The 21,752-nt window shown below is 58.6% G+C and overlaps 1 protein-coding gene across 1 annotated transcript in view; it reads left to right on the forward strand.

The window, feature by feature from the left end:
- The first annotated feature begins 9,515 nt into the window (after window positions 1–9,515).
- LAMC3 (laminin subunit gamma 3) overlaps window positions 9,516–21,752 on the forward strand; it is a 55,206-nt gene continuing 42,969 nt past the window's right edge. The window contains exon 1 of the mRNA XM_086684294.1: window positions 9,516–9,963. Coding sequence (XP_086540420.1) covers window positions 9,591–9,963 — 373 coding nt within the window. The 5' untranslated portion in view covers window positions 9,516–9,590. The remainder of the gene's footprint in view (window positions 9,964–21,752) is intronic.

The following is a 21,752-nucleotide window of genomic DNA, read 5'->3' on the forward strand; positions in this document are numbered from 1 at the left end:
TCTCCCTCTGATGTCCCATCTGATATGCAATTCAATTTCTTTTATTGTCTTTGGGCTTTTGCCACGGAGGAGAATGCATAAATAAATAAATATATGGGCAAATGGCAGCCGGCGGGCCGGGCCGGGGCTGCCAGCCCGCCGTCTCCAGTCCCATATTAGGCCCATCGATCACGCGTTATGAAGGCAGAGCCTGTCCCCCGACTGGGACAGGGAGCAGACATGCTGGTCACTCCCCGTTATTTAGGGGCCTCCGCTGGCAGGCTTCCCTGCCTGGCCTCTGTCTGTCACCAGGACACGGAGTCCCCACTCAGGACCCAAGCCCGAGCCTCTGGCCACTGGCTTGCAGGGACTCCAGAGGCCCGGTCCCCGCTAGCTCTTCTGAGTGTGGAGAACACGGCCGACTCGTGACATGTGCCCCCCGCCTGGCCCTCCCACGGGAACCCCAAGCCAGCGGCCGAGCCGTGCTTCCGCTCTGGAGTCCAACTACGTCTTCAGAACGAAGCGCTCACACCTCTGAGCCCTGGGAGCCCGGGCAGGTCCCCCGTCCCCGAGCCTGGCTGCCTCATCTGAGAGCAGGGGTGGCTTCGAACATGGAGGAGACCCTGTGCACGGCTCAGGGCACAGGGCTGGGCACGCACTCCATACGCAGCACTGACCCGGCACTTAGGGTGTGACGAGTCTCGGGAACTGGCAGACCGCGTCCCTGCCCTCAGCAAGGCCCCGTTCTGGGGGTGACAGAAGGACTCAGTGGCTGGGGCCCGGGGTCATCACTGGTCCCCGGCACTGTCCCAGGCCCCCGCCTCTTCTGAGGGACAGGACGCGGCCTGCGGGAGGACACAGCTGGACAGCCTTGGGGACCAGCCTCAAGTCTCCCCTCCCTGGCTGCTCTGGGGCCTTCGTCTCATACGGACTCCTGCACCCATGATTGGAGTGATCTGTAAAGCATCTTCCTGAGCCCCTCAGGGACTGTCCCCGAGGGGCCAGAGGCCCCGAACCTGCCAACCCCTCAACTGCCCTCACCTTCTGTGTCTCCCGGTCCCAGAGTGGGCTCTGAGGCCTGCTTGGCCCCAGCCCAGCCAGGCTGTGGGGCCTGTGACAGCCCTGCCGTGGCCCGGGGCTCCCGGGGCCTCCCTCCCCTGTCAGATCCGGGCACTGTCCCTCCTCCTCCTACACACACACACACACACACACACACAGATCCAGATGGAAGCCTGAAAGCTCCCAACACATCCCCAAGACCCCACAGTGCCCGAAAGGTGATTTGCAAAGAATTCTCTTCGCTGAAGACCCAAATTCCCCTGCCGCGGGGTGGGCACAGACAGCAATAAACCGTGGAGCAGGCTGGTCTCAGGGTGTGGTGGGGAAGGGTGTTCCAGCAGAGGGAAGAGTGTGTTTAGTGCTCCGAGGCCCATGCAGAACTCCCTACACGCGCTCGGAGGGGACTCTAATTGGGCGCTGATGGTGGGGACCGTCCTAAACGAGGTTTGTCTTGGAAACTGGGGAAGGTGGGGGAGGGCAGGGCAAGGGGGCCGCCGGCCTGACCCGCCCAGCTGAGTGACTTTGCTTCCCTGACCGTCTGTCTCTTCATCGGAAGCATGCCCCTCCCCAGCAGGGCCCCATGAGGAGGAATCAGCACGATTTGGTCGCCCGGTGGGCAGGGATAGGGCCCGGCCTGATGGAGGGAGGATGAGGGGTCACCCCTCCCAGGGTGCAGCAAACAGGGGGGTCCCCTCACCCCGCCCGGCCCCCCCGTGGCCTCCACCACCTGCGGGGGTTACTCCGCCCGCCTCCCGTCCTCCGGGCGTCCCCACGGTGGCCCCGTGTCCTCCTGGGGGACGCATAGATTTGACAGCCTTGCCGTTTTATGTGTTAGACTCTCCTGCCTTGGCCTCAGCATCGGCCCCAGCAGGCGGCATAAATTTCCCGCAGCCTATGCACGGCCCCATTAGCGCTGGCACGGGGAATGCTAATCGGCTTCTCCCGGTCCCCGGCTGAGAATCCCACCTTTCCCTGACATTTGTAAAGTTCACGTTTTCAAAATAAACCCACGTGAAGGCAGAGGCGCAGGAGTAGATCACTTCCCCGTCCTGGGCCTGCCAGCTTCTTCCCTGCCCTTGGCCTTCACCCCCTTAAAGGGCCCGCACGCTGGGAGAGGAGCCCAACCACGGCCTGGGCCTCACAGCCAGACGGATTTCTCCTTACTTCCTGCCCGCTTTCTGTCCATCCTCCCTCCTTCCTTGCACCCGATTTCCTTCCCTCGCTCGCTCGCTCGCTCGCTCACCTGCGTTTGACCACCTCGTGTGAATCCTGCCTGGGGTGTGTGTCAGGAACAGAGCAGGAAACTGCATGATTCTTGCCCTCCGGGCGTGGCAGTCTAGTGGGAACAAAGAACATGGGACTGATAATGACTATTAGAGGCGATGTGAAATCAGGAGCGGGTTACCGGGGAGGAGGGCTTCCTCAGGAAGCGACATTATCCTGAGCCTGAGGCCAAGAGGACGAACAAGAATCAGGGAGAGAGCATTTCAGATGGAGAGACTGGTAGGTGCAAGGGTCCTGGGGTAGGAGGAGACCTAGTATGTCTGAGTGTCTGGAAGAGGCTGGCCAATGAGGCAGGAGTTCTGGGATTTGAGGAGGTAAAGTCTGAGGGGCTGCCTTTACCCAAAGGCCATGGGAGCCCCTGCAGGGTGGTGCCAGGCCCTAGAGACAGACGGGGTCCAACTCAGGCCTGGGGGTCCCAACATGGTCCCAGAGGTGTTCACAGCACCGATTCAGAATCCCGAGGGCAGCCGGAGGGCAGTATTGCTTTCCTGTGCCCTCCCCTTCCTTGCTGGGTTCTGCTGCTGACTTATAATTGCTGTTTCCTTGTCCTCAGCACAAAAAGCTCTGAAATGAAATTATGTCTGACGGCCGGGTTTTCCCTGCAGGGGGAACCCCTGGTGAGGACCAGCGTCTGCAAGGAGCCGGTCACTCTGCACCCCTGCTTCTGCTGCTTTGCGCCGGATGGATACTACGTCTCCATTGATTCATCCCACACGGGCACCTGCTGGGCCCTGAGCAGGGGTGGGGAGGGCAGCACAGCCCACCCCCTCAGGGAGCTCACAGTCTGATGGAGGAGACAGACCAGAGGAAAACTAGCGAGTGCAGATTTGGCGCCCCCGGCGTGGCGAAGGTTAGGGAGCAAAACAACGCAGCGTGCCTCGGTAGGACGCACAGGGGACGGTCAGGAGCTCTGGGACGACGGCCTCTTCATACAGGGACCTTGGGGCAGGGAGGGCTGCCGAGATCTCCGGGAACAGGGCTCCAGGCGTAAGCACAGCATGTGCAAAAGCCCCGTGGTAGGAATGCGCTCTGTTTGGGGGAGGAGGCCGGCGTGGCCGGGAAGCGTGGCCAGCGGGAGAGGACGGCGGGCGTGTGGGCCCTTTCTTCACGTACTATTTATGTATTCACCATTCATTCCTCATCCGTTCATTCACACCGCATGAGCACCCAGTCTGCCACCTGCCCAGGGGGTGAGTCAGGGATACCCTCAAGGGATCCCTAGTCCGGGGTGGGATTAGACACTGGGGGCAGCTTGGATGTTTACCCACGGGGTGGGTTCCACGGCCCCGGGAGCCCTGGCTGGGCCCATCCATGAACAGCAACTCACACACTTCAGCTGTGTGTGGGCAAGGTCTGGGCGTGGCGGGGCCAGCCTGCGTGGACCTGGCCACGGGCATTTCCTCAAGGAGTCCCAGGCCCACGAGTTGCTGTCCTAGACCCTGTGTGCCCAGAGGAAGTAGGAGCCAGACTAGCAGGGGCCAGAGGCTGGGTCTAGCGGGGGAGGCTCTCGCCGGCGAGGGGGCAGCCTGGACCCCCGGGAGAGGTTTAGGGAGGGGAAGCCACTCCAGACAGGCCTCAGTGGCCATTCTGTGCCACCTTCTGGTGTACAGGTGGGAATCCTGAGGCCCAGAGAGGGGAAGGGACTTGCCCAAGGACACACAGCAAGGGAGGGGCCGAGCAGGGAGAAGAGTCTGGCCTCTTGGAGACCTCTCTTGGATGATCTCCAGGACAGATGCTGTCAGTACTTAAAAGTGACCTCCCCATCTCCCCGGACCTGCTTCTCAGCCCGTGCCCCAGTTCAGGACAGCACCCCTCCCCAGGTGGCCCAGACAGAGACCACCTTCCGGTCCAACTGGTGGTTTTCCTCTCCGGGACCTCCAGAGCTTGCCCAGCCCCTGCTCCTATCCGGGCCACCACCCTCTCTCCCTGGCTCCTACAGAAGCTTCCAGACAGCTGGCGCCCACCCTTGCAGCCCACTCTCTTCTCCCTGCAGCCGCCAGGGAGGGCTTTCCAGGACAAAACCTGCTCCGTCTCCTCTCTGTTGAAACCTTCCCACAGTCGCCGGCTGCCCCCAGGTGAAGTGTGGGCTCTTCAGCACGACGTGTCGTGCTGCGCCCCCCACCCCCGTCCCCCGGCTCCCACCTCTGTCACGCCACCTTGCCTCTTCTCAAACTCACACCTCCGGCCACACAGCTTCCCTAAGTCCTGCACAGTTCTGCCTCTGAGCCTTTCACCTTCTGTTCCCTCTCCCAGAATGCCCATCCCTGTCGCTTTTTTCTGACCATCTCCCCTCCGGCTCTCCATTGACCCCACCTCCTCCAGAAAGACTTCCCTGGCCTTTCTAGACTGGGTGCTCACCGCCCCAGGGCTCACCTGACTGCTCTGGGCTATAATCACCGGTTTATCGTCTGGGTCCCCCAAGTGCAAGGACAGTTTTGCCATCATTCCGTCCCCAGGGCTTGGCACATGGACACAGTAAATGTCTGTCCAGGGAGCCTCCTCTGTAGCCCAGACCCTGGTCCCCAAACCACCCAGAAGAGGGGCATTCTTTGTCCCTCTGGGCCCCCTCCCTTTGAAGGGCTTCCCAGGGCTGACTCATTCTGGGCCCAGGCCTGCTCCGGCTGGGCACAGCAGCAGTGGGGGGACTCAGCGGTGCCATACCCGAGGCCAGCCATGTCCCTCGGCCTGTCGGAACTTGTCAACTCCAGGGAAAGGATGCTCCATGAGGTTGACAGCTGAGGGGCCCCCTGTCAGCTCCCATCAGTGGGAGCCCTCCCTTCCCACCCTGCCCGCATCCCATCTTGCAGGTCTCTGCCGATCTGTCGCCTCCTTCGAGAAGCCTCCCCTGATTGCCCAAACTAAAACTCATCCCCTTTTGGAGTCCATCCCATCTCCTCTTCTATTTCCTCTGTGGCTCCTACCGTGACCTGTCACCACCTGATTCATCAGTTTGTTTCCTGGGTCACCGTCTCCCTCCCTAATCCCGCAGGAAGCCCCCTGAGTTCACGGACCACCCACTGCCTGCGCCGTGGCAACCCCAGCGCCCAGCACAGCTGCTCCCTGAAGGAATGAATTAATGAATGAGACAAGAGTCAAGGAGAAAAGAGCATAGGTTCTGGAACCAGGGACATCGGGGTTTGAATCCCGGCTCCGTCACTGACTTGGGCAAGGGACTGCCTCTGGCTGAGCCTCAGTTTCCCTGTTTACGCTTACCTGGGCATGTGATGCACTCAGCCCAGGCCCGACCCCCAGGAAGCCTCTGTGGTGGCCACCTTGTCCTTGCTGAGAGATCCGGGATGGTGCCCCAGGAGGGTGGTCGCGGTGCGGACAGACGGGCTTGGGCCTGGCAGCACGGGCCCGGGGGCCAGCTGTAGCCAGTCACTAAATTCCCCGGGGCAGATCCCCAAGCCTGATGTCACGCCTTGTCTGCCTATCCGCTGAGCAGGTAGAGTCTCCCTACTTAACAGAAGGGAAGACTGAGGCCCAGACACGCAGACAAAGAGCACAGACTTACGGAGCCCTGGAGCCAGACGGGGTGTCATGGGAAACCACCTCGGCCAATGCTCTCGCTGTCCAGATAGGGAAAACGAGGCACCCCAGAGGGGCAGGACCCACCCGAGTGACCATCAGGGCAGGGCCTCAAGGCCGGGGAAGGGGGCTATTTTTCCCTTTGTGCTAGCACCCCAATCCCGGGCTCCAAGGAGGAGCTGTCAGGTGGGATCAGCGGGGTCCTGGCCCCATCTCCCCAGATTTAATTAACAGGCCTTTCATCTCTGTCCTGAAGGAGTCTGGTATCTTCTGTCCTTTTAATTAACGTTCATTAAGCAAATCAGGACAGCGGTTTTCTCCTTCCGTTCTTTGCCTGGAAGGTGTTAACCCTTGGTAGGTGGGCTGCAGGGAGGGAAGTCTGCCCCGGTTCCTCACTGCCCCAAGCGGGACGCGGGGCCTCTGCAGAGATTCCCTAGGTCCCCAGCATAGGCCCAGCCCCCGTCAGCCACACACAGGTTCCGGCCCCTCCTCCCACCTCCATGCTGGCCCCCGGGATTCCACCCTATCCATCTTCCTAAAGGAAATGTTCTCCGGCTCCACTGCTGAAGAGCCTTCCTGGGCTCGCTGCCACCACTCGGAAATGGGTTAGGACCATGGGCAGGTTATGGGGTTGGGTCTGAAAGCTCTAGCGGTGGGGAAACTGAGGCCACGTGGCCCCTAGGTTCCATGGCCTGCAAAGACCAGGTTTCCAGCCAGTCACAAGTGTGCAGAGGGGCCCCTGGTGGCAGGGCCTTTACCGGGCCATGATGAGTGAGTCTGCTGGGAGGTGACACCCCGAGCCTTCTCTTGACGGACAGTTGGCAGTGCGCCTCGTGTTGTCCAGTGTCCGAAATGGTGATGTCCACAGTTCTGCTCATTCAAGGTCCCTTTCCTGATGTCACAGAGGTGTTCACTGTCCCTTTGCCATGCAGATTTGGGGAGTTATCCTGAGACTTTGTGGGTGCACAGACACCCCCACGCTTCGGGGACCACACTTTGCTTCCAGGCATCTGTGGCTCTGAGCCCCTCCCTGACTCCCATCCTGGGATGGGAGAGACCTGGTTATGTCCTTCTGTGCATGGGGCTCCTGCATGCAAACCACTTCCCCTCTCTGGGCGTCAGTTTCCCCATTCGCACAGCCAGCACCCTGGACCCAGTGACTTTATCCTTCCGCACCCCAACCCCCCAACCCCCCCTCACCACACAGGGACCTACGCCCGACCTGTTCTTGGCCGCCAGGGGGCGAGAGGGGCCAGTCCGGTAGTGTGGCCAATGTCGCCACCTGGTGGTGGTTCCTGGGAGAACGTGAGCAGCTGTGTGTGACGCTCAGGCAGGAGACACTGGAAAAGCAGGAGGCAAGTGGGAGCCCGGGACCTCCTGGGAGCTGAGTCCGACTGAGGCAGGATGGTCCTGCTGCCAGGAACTGGGCAAGGTCGGTGAACACCCAGCTGGCACCACCTGAAGGAACCATCATCTCCTGCCCAGTCCCTGTAGGTTCAGCCTTTGCCAGTTGTGTGGCTCCTGCTCTTCCCCAAACAGTCCCTGAACTACACTTGGTGCAGACCCTGGGGACACCAGGGGGAGGCACACGAAGTCCCTGCCCCCATGAACCCTCAGCTCCCGCAGACCCTCTGCAAGACGAAGCCCCAGCTCATCACCCCGGAGCCCCACACTCCACATCACCTGGCCTCAGCCCCCAGGACCAATGCCCCAACCCAGAGCTGCAAATACACAACAGACTGGCCCCACGCAGTGACCTCTGAGACTTTGCACATGCTGTGCCTCCTACCCTTCCTCCTACTCCTCCTTTATGACTCAGTTTATTTATCACCTCTTCTGGAAAGCATGCTCCAACTCCAGGCAGAAGTAGCCACCCCTACCCACGCCCACACCCCAAGCCCCAAGATGTTCACGGACATCTATCCATAGAGATGCTGTGAGAGAGGTGTCTAACTCTCCCCTGTGCCCTTGCCCCAGCACAGTGCAGGGTACACAGTGGGCAACGACACATGTTTGCTGAGGAACAAAGGACTGTAAACACACGGCCACCACCTGTCTTAGAAAACAGCAAGAACATGTCTTCGAAGACCATCATCAGGCTGTTTCTCAGTGCCTGCACGACCTTGTCTTCATTATAGTGATGGCAGTTTACCATCCCCGCCCCTTACTCCAGGCTGGCTGGGCTCTGGGCCAAGCACTTGGCAGGTGCTTAGGTATTTCCAACAGGAAGGATTGAATGCAGGGAATGAAGTGCTCAGGGGATGGCTGGAAGGCCTGGAAGGGCTGACAGCCGGGACACTGCAGAACTGACCCACCTGGGAAGCTGCCACCACCCGAGGCTCTGGGAGCTCACCCTTTAAGTGCAATCTAGGGGCCAGAAAACAGGAGCCAAGACGCCCCTACTGCTGCCACCCCAGGGAGCTAGATACAGGAAGCATGCTGCTGCAGGAAACCTCCTCCTCTGTGACCCCTCTTGCCACCAGAGAAATCCACCTCTGCCCACTTCTACCTTCCAAATCGCAAGCAAGGACCTCTGGCTGGCAGGACCTAGTTTGCATCAGGCACCCTAGCTGCAGAGGCTGCAGCTGAAATATAGTCCTTAGCATGTTAGGGCATTTATTTCTATTTTCCTTAGAGGTTTATTGGGGGGGGGGGGGGCAGGGGAAGGGCTGCTCAATTTTATCGATCCATTGATATAAATATGTGGCTTTTCTTCTGTGAGTTGCCAATTTTTAAAAATTTTTAACGTTTATTTATTATTAAGAGAGAGAGAGACACAGAGCGTGAGCAGGGCAGGGGTAGAGAGAGGGGGAGACACAGAATCTGAAGCAGGCTCCAGGCTCTGAGCTGTCAGCACAGAGCCCAAGGCAGGGCTGGAACTCACAAACTGCGAGATCCTGACCCGAGCGGAAGTCAGTGGCCCAACCAGCTGAGCCACCCAGGCGCCCCTCGTGATTTACTGATTTTAATGAACGCAGAGCAAATGGGGAGAGTGGGGGGAGGGGCACAGGGAAGGTCCCTCGGAGGTGATACTTGTGATGACACCAAGTACCCTTGGTCACAAACATCAGGTTAGAATCTCTGCTTTGAGAGCAAACAGAAGTCAGCAGCTGAAGCACTTTGCAGAGTTAATGGGGAGGCGGAACCGTGGGGAACCATCCCACGAATCCGCCTTGGATGACTTTGTTTTTCATGGGAAAAACCGGGGCAACAAGACCCTCATGTCCCGCCTCCCACCCCAGGGCTCAAAAGACACTGGGGGGGGGGGGGGCGGTTCCCATGTTATGAGCAGCCACTGAAATCTCACAAGGAGCCGAAATGATCTCGCGTCTTTACCAATCCCATTTTACAGACCAGGACGGTGAGGCTCCAAGAGGCCGGGATCCCGCCGCAGGGTCAGAAAGCAGCTCGGGCACTCCCGGGCACGTCCACCAGGTGGGGGTGAGCGCCCAGGGACGGAGCGGCCAGGGAGGTGGGGGTGCCGCCCTCTCCACCCCCACCCCCACTCCCACCCCTCCCCACCCCTCCCCACCCCTCCCCACCCCTCCCCACCCCTCTCCACCCCTCTCCACCCGTCTCCACCCCTCCCCTCCCCACCCCACGCCTCTCCACCCCTCCCCACCCTGCCGTGGGTCCCGCCCGCCGCGGGAGGCGGGTCCGCGCCCACCGCAGCCCGGCCGGCCGGGCGGGCAGAACCGGGCGCGCACGGCGGCGAGCGCGGGGCGTCGGTGCCCTTGGCCATGGCGGCTGCGGCGGTCCTGCTGGGCCTGGCGCTCCTGGCGCCGCGGGCGGCCGGCGCGGGCATGGGCGCGTGTTACGACGGCGCGGGGCGCCCGCAGCGCTGCCTGCCGGTGTTCGAGAACGCGGCGTTCGGCCGGCGCGCCGAGGCCTCGCACACGTGCGGCCGCCCGCCCGAGGACTTCTGCCCCCACGTGGGCGCGCCGGGCGCGGGGGCGCAGTGCCAGCGCTGCGACGCCGACGACCCCCAGCTTCACCACGACGCCTCCTACCTCACCGACTTCCACAGCCAGGACGACAGCACCTGGTGGCAGAGCCCGTCCATGGCCTTCGGCGTACAGTACCCCACCTCGGTCAACATCACCCTCCGTCTGGGTAAGCGCCGGCTCGCCCCCGGGCTGCCGTCCGTCCGTCCGTCCGTCCGTCGGGGTGCTGCGCGCCCCGGGCTGGCTGTAGAAGCCAGCTACGGGGGCCTCAGGACCGGGGCCTGTGTCCGCACCCCAGCCTCCCGGTAGCTGGAAGGGTGGACTGATGGGTGCCCCTCGGGGCTGGCAGGGGCGGGAAGCCACCCCGGAGCCCTTTTTTACAGAGGGGTGGATCTGGATGCAAGGAAGGTGCCCAGTAATGGTTGTCCCTCCTAGACCCCGAGCTTTGTGGGTAGAGGGGGGACCCACCCAGGGGGGTGGACTAGGCTGCTCTCTAGGGCAGGAGGTCGGTCATCTGGTGGATTTGGGGGGGGGGGGGGAATCATGAAGCCCTGAGGCTGTGTGTGGTCCTGGATGTATTTTGGGGGATGGGAGGGGCCAAGGCATTCACCTCCAGGAAGGTTTAACCTCTGAACGGGAGCCAAGCTTCACCTTGCTGTTGGGTGGCGGGACTTGATCGCAAGGCTGCCTGCCCCCCCCATGCCTCCCCCCCCCCCCCCCCCCCGCCCCAGCCAGAGCACAAGAGCCCTCAGATCCTTGGGCTCAGCTGCCCCAGTCTGGACCCAATCCTTCGCTTCCCACTCCTACCTCGTTCAGGAATGGGAACATCCCTTCCCCCTTTAAGTCTAGCCTAATCCAGATCCTCCTTGGGCCCAGGTACTGAGCTAGGCACCTCAACTGTTGGGGGGGGGTGGGGGGAGGAGGGGAGAGCACTGGTTCATACTCCCTTGTCTATGGGTTTGAAATCTCCCCAAGCTTTGAAAATTCAACTATTTTTAGGACTCTTTTTGGCTGCTAAACCTGACCTGAGGCTATTTATAGACCTTATTTATCCTGGAGTGAATATTCATACATTTTGTGAAATCTCATTCAAGTACAGCCTGTGGGGGTAAACCCAGCAGGGGGGTGTTCACACAATCGCGGTGTAAGGACTGCGTGATCTCCCTAAACCCTTAAAAAATTCTGAATTCCAAAACACATCCCCAGCCAAGCGGTGTGGATAAGCGGTTATGGGAGAGTACCCCCAGTATTCAGATGAGAAGACTGAGGCTCAGAGAGGTTAAGTGTTTTGCCCAAAGACACACAGCTATGAAATGTCTGGAAAGGAGCGTCCATGTATATCCAAGGTCTGACCATAAATTCCTTTGTACGAGCTCCACCCTGAAACAGAATTGGCTCTGCCTAGCCCTGGGTGACAGCATCTTGGGGAGGGCTGGGAAATGATCTGGGAGTGACGTGGGGGATGGGGACGACAGTGAGCCCCTCAGCAGAGCGGGCCAGTTGTTGCTTGCCACCCCACGGAGTTCATTATCCGGGGCCTTGTCACCTTGCATGGCCCCTTCAGGACTGCTAGATGGGGCTTCTCGATGGGACGGCGGCAGGGTCTCTCCCCAGGCGGGTGACAGGAAACCAGCGTGGGGAGGGAGTCTGGGGGAGGTGGCTGGCTGGAGCTGGCAGAACCCCAAGGCCACAGGGGAAGGAATCTGGAACAGGGTGGGGGCCGTGGGGGAGACACGCTGTTCTGTCACCGAGGGTGGGGGGTTGGCTGATGTGTTACATGTGTCATTGGAACGGGGTGGGGGGGGGGGGGCGGGCAAGGGGCTCAGCCCGGGCTGGAACAAAGTGGGAGGGCGGGAAGCGTCCCGGGTTTGGATTTGGGGGCAGTTCGCATTGGCCGAGCGCTTGTGTGCGAGGCCCTGTGCTTGGCCGTGTGACCTTGCTGAGCTGTGTGGGGAACCCTTAGCAGCAGGGAGCTTCACGCTCACGTCCACACACGTCTGCTCACACTCAGATACCCGTCCACACACGCACACGCGGACACTCATGCACCCATACACGCTCTCACCCGCTCACTCTCACCCACTCGTGCCCACACGCTTGCCCCCACACATCTACTCGCCCGCACGTTCACACACACACACACACACACACACACACACACACACACACACACACACACACCCCTTCCCCTGAGCCGGTGTCGTGTCACTTGGTACAGCACCAGGCATATGGGGGGGGGGGCTGCGGAGGCGCTTAAAGAATAAAGAAGGAGGGGCGCCTGGGTGGCTCAGTCGGTTGAGCGTCCGACTTCGGCTCGGTCATGATCTCGCGGTCTGTGAGTTCAAGCCCCGCGTTGGGCTCTGTCCCAACAGCTCGGAGCCTGGAGCCTGTTTCGGATTCTGTGTCTCCCTCTCCCTCTGACCCTCCCCCGTTCATGCTCTGTCTCTCTCTGTCTCAAAAATAAATAAACGTTAAAAAAAAAAAAAAAAAAAGAATAAAGAAGGAAGCCTGAATGAATGGCGCCGTGGCCTCCTGGGTCCTGTGCCCCTGGGCCCAGCCGCTCAGGGCTCTCATTTGTCCGCTCTCAGAGACAGAACAGAGTAGAAGTCACAGAACGAGCTTTGGACTCGGGCACAGCCCAGCCGCTCACCGGGCAAATGCTGCCACATCTTTGAGTTCACGCCGTCCCCTGCACGATGGGGCTAAGCCGGGCTGCCTCCCAGCTGCCTGGGCGCGTTCTGTGAGCTCCGGTCGGCCACGTACTCGCAAGAGCCGTGACAGTCCTTGTGTGTGGCCGGTATCACTCTGCTGAGAACAGCTCAGGGCTGAGGTTCCCCACCCCCCCCGGGGGTGACCTCTGCCCAAGGGACTGAGAAATGCTTGCCAGGCTGGCTCCCGAAAGATGTCCTGACCCCGGGCCCTGTGGACGCGCCAGGGGCGCCAGGGCCCCCGCCGCGGCCCCAGACTGAGCCCGTTTTGGGTTCCGTTCAAGTTTGGTTTGCGCCATGCTAAGCTGCGGATTGCATAATATCGGGGTTTTCAGGGTGTCCCCAGTGGAGGCCTCCAACCTCTCCTCCCGGCGCCCAGGCCACCTCTGGGGGCTCTATCCCCCCCCCCCCAACCCGCTTGGGGCTCCTGGGAGGGGAGAATGAGTGGATGGCTCTGGCCTGGGGCCCTCAGAGGGAGTGGGGTGAGGGGCAGGGGAGGGAGGGGAGGGCCGGTCAGCCCCGGGGTGGAGGTCGCTGCTTTCCCAGCCCCCTGTGAGCTTGCAGACATCTGTTCCAAATCCCAGAGTCGCTAAGCCGAGCCTTCCTGTCTGGGATGAAAGGCAGCAGCAGGGTCTGGCGGCTCCTAGCCCTCCACCCAGGCCCAGGGAAGCAGGCAGGCTGGGGCGGGGGCGGGGGGGGGGGGTGGGGGGAGGGTGTTGGGGGGAGGTGCATGGTCCCTGGGGATAAGAGACACTATTCGGGAGGCTCCCACCTAGTGCTAAGAGCCCCAGCCCAGCCTGAACTCCTTTACAGGCAGGGAAACTGAGGCCCTGAATGTCAAGTCAGTTGTCCAGGGTCATGGAGCCAGTAAATGGCAGACCCTGGGATCCCGGCCAGGCTGTGCTGCTCTCGGGAACGATAAGCGGCCAAGTCAGGCAGGTGTGAGCCTTGGCTTTTGGCGGGGGGAGGGGGAGTCTCCCTCCTAGCTTGGACACCCTCGAGTCCCCAAGCAGACGAGCTCTGAGCCCTCAAGAGGGGGCGGTTGCAGGAATAAGGCGGGTGGGCTTTGCCCGATCCCTCTCCAGCCTCAGGTCCGACTGCCGGTGGACAGGCTTTCTCCACGCATTCGGTCAGTTGGCTGGCCGTTTACCGAGCCTGGGCTGTCCTGGCCTTGGGGTCCTGTCTGCCGGAGGATGACGCTGATGAGGATTTATGCTCTGGGAATACACGTGGAGTTAGCTGGCCTCGCCGAGACCTAAAGGGTGGCAGGAGCTGACAAAAGAACAAAGGACATTTCAGGTCAAGGGGACAGCACAGGGGAGCCAGGAGACCGCTCCGTGTGTTCTTGGACCCAGTGTCCTGGCTGGCCGGAGTGGAGGGGACAAGGAGACAGGGGGGCCGGGCCTGGGTGGGGGCTGGATGTCAGGAGGACCCTGCCGGCCCCTGCGGAGCCCTGAAGCCAGCTGTGTCTCCTGAGTTTTGGCCGCCTTGCGTCTTCCTGTCGAGGGGGAGGCCGTGTTTGCGTTGGCTGGGGCCAGTTCCGGGTGGGGGGTGGGGGCAAGCCCTCCTTCCGTCTCCCTGGAGGTTCTGGCTGAAACGCTGGACTCTATGCAGGTCAGGGGTCAAGGCAGCAGCCTTGGTTTGCCTCCACCCGCGGAAGCACCAGCCCCTGGGCCCACGGCCGACCCAGGGTTTGCAGGAGTGGGCTCAACGGAGCTCCTCCTGTGTGCCGGGCCCCGTGCCGGGCCCTTGGGATGCGGCAGCGGACGAGCCATTGTCTGCCCCGCTCAGCTTAGAGGTGCCCTCCTCCAGGCCGCCCCCCGCCCTTGCCCCCTTCACAGGAGACCGCGCTGCTCTGAGGTGTGGGTTTGTGTCGATCACTCGCTCTGAGATGCAGAGGGAATGCCTGTTGTCACAGCTGCACCACGACCCTTGGCACAGACCCCCTGTGCAGGGGGGGCTCGGTAACTATCGGTCGGGTGAATGAATGGAACAGCAGCTAACATTCGGTCATGTACGTGCTGCCTGCGTGGAACTGTTCCAGGCGCTTTGCAGGCCTTTGCTCCTAAGCCCTGTTATTATGCCCATTCTGCCCACCCACCCAAAAAAAAATAGGAAAGGAAGGCGAGGCAGTGCGTTCGAGTCACTTGCCCGGTTCACCCGAGGGAGGTTAGAGGTTAGGTATTTTGCCCAAGGCCGCAGGGCAGGTAGGTAAGTGGTGGAGGTCAATGTGAACCCCGGCACATCACGGCCATGCCACGTTTCCTCGCTGGGAACAGCGAAGGCGAGCGCTTGAATGCGTGAGTGCCTGACTTCCCGGCAGTGTAGACCCATCCCGAACGCCTAAGCTTGTGGCATTCACGAGGGCCCCGGCCCTCCTCGTGGCCTTACTCCGGCCACTTCACCCTCCCAACCCCGCCCTCCCGCATCTCCACGCCAGCCCTGCCACCAGGAATGTTCTGGCCGCGCCTACCGGAATCGCAGTGGACATTCGGGCCTCCCCCTGCACCTGTCTTGTGGTCTCCCACCTGAGCGCCCTTGACTGGGCAATTTGAACATCGTCCTGAATGTCGGCCCCCGGGTGTCGCGCCGGCCTCAAGCCTCGGGTCCCAAAGTAAAGGCAGTCGCGTTCACGGCAGCATGCATCACAACAGCCAGACTGGAAGCCACCCAGGTGTCCGTGGACAGTGGAATGAATACGTGAAGCGTGGTATAGACGCGCAGTGGACTGTTACTCAGCCTTGAAAAGGAAGGAGATTCTGACACCTGCCACAACAGGGGTGAACCTGGGGGACGACGCTGAGTGACATAAGCCAGACACAGAAGGACAAAGGCTGTATGAGTTCGCTTGTCTGAGGCCCCTAGAATAGCCTAATTCATAAAGACAGAAGGTAGAAGTGTGGCCACCAGGGGCTGGGAGGGGGAGGGAGTGGAGAGCAGTCTACGGGGTGAGGACTCTCAGTTCAGGAAGATGAAAAGAATTCTAGATGGGGCGGGGGGATGGCTGCACAGCAGTGTGAATATACTTACCCCTGGTGAACCGTGTGCTTAAAGATGGTTAAGATGCCAACTTCTTTGTGCATTTCCAAGCACAAAGTCAAGGCGTTCTCCTCCCAGCTCTCCAGGCACCAGAGCAAGAAACTTGGGTGTCAGCTGTAATTCTTCCCTCCCTCCCTGGACTTCAAGCATCGACCAGAATTCTAGAGCGTTCTCTGGGATATCCTTCGTGTTTGCTCCCCTCTCCGTCATTTTCACTCAGGCCCCCCCCCCCCCCATCTCTTCCTGCTTTCTTGCAGTGGTCTTGAACGCCCTGCAAATGTGTGGTTTGTTCATTTCAGCCGCATCTCAGATCAGACTGGACCTCGGGATCCTTCTTAACACAAAGCCCTAAGCAATAATCCGTCAGACTAAAGTTTTTGCTCTTCCCAGGGTTAGACAACATGCTTGATGGTCTCGATCCATAGTTAGGGTGTAGACCCTTGGTCCAAAGAGGAGAACACTGTGACAGGCCCAGCCCTCAGTCAGCCAGGCCCTCATTGTGGTCGTGGGGACTCCCCAGCTCCTCGCAGGACCCACGGAGCCCCAAATTGCCAAGAGCCCGGGTGGGAGAGGAAGCCGGGAACGGTGGATGACCATGAAATGGGGCCAAGCGAATCCCCCCTACCCCGTCCCCACCCCCGAGGCTGCGAGCAGCTCTCCCCACCTGGTTCTCGTGCCCACAGTGGGCTGGGCAGCTTCGCCCACACATTCCCAGCTCCGCTCCCCACCCTGCCCTCTCCGGCCCCACCCCCCGGGCCACTGCTTCCCAGATGGCTCCAATTAAACGGCTTTGTTTTGTTTCCACTTTCCCAAAATAAGCCTCTCTGTTCCGAGCTCATTCTGCTTGGTCAGTGCCGGATGTGGGCCGGTTGGTTTGGGGACTGCCCTGGTGTCCGTCCTGATGGGCTTCATGTCCCCGCTGGCCGGAGGGGACATGGCTTGGTGCTCGTGGTGCCGGTCTGGGCAGCCTCCGCGGTCGTCGTGGGTGCCCGCGCCCCTTTCCCGGACAGCCCCTTCTGCCCGAGCACCCCCAGATTACTGAACAGGTGGTGGCCTCGTTCGGGGCAGTGACTCTGGGGACAGACGAACCCGCAGTCGAGTCGAGAGAGACTCAGCTATTTTCTGCGTGAGGAGGGGCGAGTCCCTTTCCCCTGCCCAGGCCTCAGGCTCCTTGTTAGTAAAACACGTGCAGTGATGAAACTGGGGATCTCAGCCGTACGGTGTGAGTAAAGCATGGAGCATGGTGCCCGGCATACAGGAGGTGCTCACTAAATGCTGGCTGTTGTTAAACAGACACGTCCAGGGGTCGCAGCTCGCGATATCAGTGGCCTTGTCAGGCCTGCCGGTCTCAACTCACTCACCGGATCATAAACTCCTTGAAGGTATAAATGATGCTTTGTCTTCACCTGCTCATATGGCACGCACTTATTGAGCACCTACTGTGTGCCGGGCACTGTGCTCCGCTCTAAGGATTCCCATCCCCTGCCCCGAGAGGGTCACAGGCTAGTGGGAGAGATGGGCAGGTCTTTCCAGAACAGGATAAAGAAGCCCAGGGAGGCTGAGGGAGCACTGATGAGCCATCCAAACCCACAGCTCTAGGGGTGAGTAGCCATCGGCCGGGGATAGTGGGAAGAAGGGCTTTCCACATCAGGCTGCGGTTGGGGCATGTGGGCAGTCGGCTGAGCCAGAGGGATGAGCAGAGGGATGCAGGGGAGCCAGCCAGGTAAGGAGCCGAGAGAACAGCATGCAGGCAGAGGGAGCAGCATATTGGGCTGCTAGGAGGTGAGATCTGTGTGCTCCCAAGCAGCGTTGTCCCCAGTGAAGGGTTGCGGATGACATTCTGGCCCAGTTTTCCTGAAGGGGACACCCCTCTCCTAACCACCCTGAAGCCTCGTCAGCCCCTGGAGCTCGCAAGGGTGCGGGCTAAAGCTGCACGTTTAATTCTTGTCGCTGTTTAGAAGATCTCGGGGCCGCTTCCTTCCCCAGCCTTCGGGTTGCCTTTGGCAGAAACCTTTTCATCACAAAGCTGGGATTAAGTTGTTTTTCTTGGCCCTTCTAATTAACTCTTGTAACAGAAAGTCCCTGCCGAGTCTCTGTGATGTTCCTGTGTCTCCTCTCACCTCCCGGCCTGGCAAGGAAGAGGAAAAGCCGTGATGTTTCCTAGTGCGTGATGTTTCCCCCTCGCATGAGATCCCAGTGACTGCCTTTTTCCAATCACGCGTCTAGCTGCCAGCTACCTTTTAAGTGGCTCCAGGCTCGCCTCCCGCGAGGTGTCTGGCTGCTAGATGTTTACGGAGGAGTCTGGGCCGTCAGACCCGCAGCCGCCTCCACCCAGCGTGCTTTCGTGAAAGCCACATCTGGGCTAAGTCCCTGCCTGGTCCCGGAGCCTGAAGCCTACCCGGCACAGAAGCGGCCACCAGACGCTCACTCGGTTTGCGACACATGCTTTCTTCTCAGGCACTTGGAGTTAGGATGCCCAGCTGTGCTGTAGCAGAACTTTGAAAAGCATTTTGAGACAGAACACGGCAAGGTGGTTGCTTTGCAAAAAAAAAAAAAAAAAAATTACATGTTTTCTCCAGTTTTTAAATTAGACCAAGCTTTTTTAAAAAAAAATTTTATTGGGGCGCCTGGGTGGCGCAGTCGGTTAAGCGTCCGGCTTCAGCCAGGTCACAATCTCGCGGTCCGTGAGTTCGAGCCCCGCGTCAGGCTCTGGGCGGATGGCTCGGAGCCTGGAGCCTGTTTCCGATTCTGTGTCTCCCTCTCTCTCTGCCCCTCCCCTGTTCATGCTCTGTCTCTCTCTGTCCCAAAAATAAATAAAAACGTTGAAAAAAAATTTTATTATTAAAAAATGTTTTTTAATGTTTATTTATTGTTGAGAGAGAGAGACAGAACGTGAGCTGGGGAAGGGCAGAGAGAGAGGGAGACACAGATTCCGAAGCAGGCTCCAGGCTCCGAGCTGTCAGCACGGAGCCCGACGTGGGACTCGAACTCACGAACTGTGAGATCGCGACCTGAGCCGAAGTCGGACGTTTAACAGAAGGAGCCACCCAGGCGCCCCTAGAGCAAGCTTTGCAAGAGAAAATCAGGCAAATGTAGAACAGTTAAAAAGGAGAACAGTCACTCACAGCCCTCTGGCCTGAGGATGGCCACACTTACTCGTCTGACGTCTCTCTCTCCTGCCTGTTCTTTGGGGGATTTTAAAATGCAATCTGAGGATTCTGAGCATATGATTCCGTGTCTTACTAGTCAACATTTTGGCTTAAACTTTTCCCCGTGTATTACAAGCTCACTGTCAGCTGTTTCTATGGCTTCGGTCACCCTGCGAAATGACATCGCGTCGTTTATTGGGCCCTGACGGTTCCCGTTTGTCTCCCGTTCTAAGAAACGCCTGGATGAACGTTTTCATGCGTTGAGGCTCCTTTTCTTGTTTGAATTCCCCAAAGCGGGATGATTTTCCCAGAGGCAAGGGATATTTTCATGGCTCCGCATCCCATCCGTCCCACCAAACTGCCTTTTCAAAGAGCTTGTGTATGGAGATACGTTCCCCACCCTTTCTTTTATTGTGCTGAATACACACGACAAGCACATCTGTGTTGTTGTGTGACCGTCACCGCTGTGTGTCAGTTTCTGCTGAACTGAAAGTCTGTCCCCGTTGTACGCTGACCCCTCGCCACGCCTCCCCCGACCCCAGCTTCTGGCCCCCACCTCCCTCCTTCCCGTGTCTATGAACTTGACGGCTCGTATCTGGTGGAATCATAGTATTTGTCTTTGGGTGACTGGCGTATTTCACTCAGCGTGATGTCCTCAGGGTCCGTCCAAGTTGTAATTAACGTGTGTGAGGATTTCCTTCCTTTTCAAGGCGGCATAATGTTGGTGTGGACCGACCACACTTTGTTTATCCGTCACCCACTGGTGGACACGCGGGTTTTCTTTTTACCTTCTGGCTATTGTGAATCGTGCCGCTGTGAGTTCGGTGTGCAGATATCTGTTTGAATCCATGCTTTCCGTTCTTTGGGATATATACCCACATCGCTGGATCGTACGGAAATTCCTGTCGTGAGTACTTTTTCGTAGCGAGTACCCCATTGTACATTCCCATAAGCCACGCACGAGGTTTCAGTTTCTCCACGTCCTCGCCAACACCTGTTAATGTGTGTTTTTTCCCCTCTAATTGTGGCCATCCTAATGAATGTGAGGTCCCATTCTTAAAAATAGATGTAACAGCTTTAGGGAGATGTAATTCATCATATAATTCACCCATTTGTTAAATTTTTTTTTAATGGTTATTTATTTTTGAGAGAGAGAGAGAGACGGAGTGTGAGCAGGGGAGGGGCAGAGAGAGAAGGAGACACAGAATCGGAAGCAGGCTCCAGGCTCCGAGCCGTCACCGCAGAGCCCGATGCGGGGCTCAAACCCCTGAACCATGAGATCGTGACCCGAGCGGAACCGACTCCGCCGACTGAGCCACCCAGGCGCCCCTCAACCCACCCATTTGAACTGTACAATTCAGGGGCGCCTGGGTGACTCAGTTGGTTCAGCGTCCAACTCTTGATCTCAGCTCAGGTCTTAACCTCAGGGTCGTGAGTTCAAGCCCCACACTGGGCTCCGTGCCGGGTATGAAGCCTCCTTAAAAAATACGTAAATAACATAAAGTGTGCAGTTCAGTGGCTTTTAGTCTGTTCATAGAGAGGCGTACCAATCCCCACCGTCACTCTGGGAGCATTTCATCACCCCTAAAAGAAAACGCTGTACCCATTCGCAGTGTCCCCCAGTCTCCACTTCTCCCCCTCCACCCTGACAACCATAAATCTACTTTCTGCCTTTGCCTATTCAGGACATTCAGTATAAGGGGAATCTTACAACGTGTTGTCTTTTGTGATTAGCCTCTTTCATTTACCGTACTGTTCCCGAGGCTTCTCCACGTCACGGCGTATTATCAGAACGTCATTTCCCTTTTGTTACCGACTCATGTGCCATTGTGTGACACGGCACATTTTATTGATTCATTTATCAGCTGACAAACATTTGAGTCGTTTCCACTCTTTGGCTGTTATGAGTAATGCTGCGGTGAACATCGTGCGCGTTTGTGTAGACATGTGTTTTCATTTTGCTGGGGTACACGCCCGGGGGTGGGACGGCTGCGTCATACGGTATTTCCGTGTTACCCTTCTGAGGACCCATCAGGCTGTCCTTCCGCAGCAGCCGCCATCTTGCATTGCCACCAGCCGTGTGGGAGGGTCCCAGTGTCTCCAGCCCTTTGTCACCACTTGTTACTATCGGTGTTGATTATCGCCTTCCCAGTGCGTGTGGTCACTCGTTATGGTTTTGCTTTGCGTGTCCCTGACGGCTGGTGACGTTGAGCCTCTGCTCATGTGCTTGTTGGCCATTTGCATATCTTTGGAGAAATGTGTTTACATACCTTTGCCCCCTTTTTTTTTTTAATTGGGCTATTTGATTTTTTATGGTTGAGTTGTAAGGATCGTTTACGTATTCTAGGTAAATCCCTTATCAGATATAAAACTGGCAAATATCTTCTCCCATCCTGTGGGTTTCCGTTTTCTCAATAGTGTCTTCAGAAACACAGACACTTTTGACTTTGCTCAAGTCCACTGTGTCCATTTTTGCTTCTGTCACTTGTGCTTGTGGTGTCACATCTAAGAAGGCTTTGCCCAGCCCAAGTCACAAAGATGTGCCGCTGTGTTTTCTTCTCAGAGTTTTATAGTTTTAGCACTTACATGGGACCAACGTGTATCTTTTTTTTATGTTTATTTTTTTTATTTTGAGAGAGAGAGAGAGAGAGTGTGTGCATGAGCAGGGGAGGGGCAGAGAGAGAATCTCAAGCAGTGCAGAGCCTGACGCAGGGCTTGAACTCACGGAGCATGAGATCATGACCTTAGCCTAAACCGAAGAGTCAGACGCTCAACCGACTGAGCCATCGGGGCGCCCCCATAGGACCAACGTATTTATTAAGCAGAGGACTGTAGTGATGCCTCCTCGGTGGGGAAGACTGCAGGCAGCCAGGCGGGCCTCTCGGAGCATCTGGGACCTGGGCAGAGGGAAGAAAGCAGATTTGGGAAGGAAGAGAGGACACACTCGTGCTGCTCCCGGGGGTGGGTGGCCACCAGCGATGGTAGGACCTGTGGCCATTGGTCCATCTGTTTATACGTGCGTAGACCCTCCTGGGTGCCTGCCGGGTGTTGGCACTTTGCGA

The sequence above is a fragment of the Puma concolor genome, chromosome D4 (assembly GCF_028749965.1).
Source record: "Puma concolor isolate L17-30 chromosome D4, mPumCon1.1.hap2, whole genome shotgun sequence".
Lineage (NCBI taxonomy): Eukaryota > Metazoa > Chordata > Mammalia > Carnivora > Felidae > Puma > Puma concolor.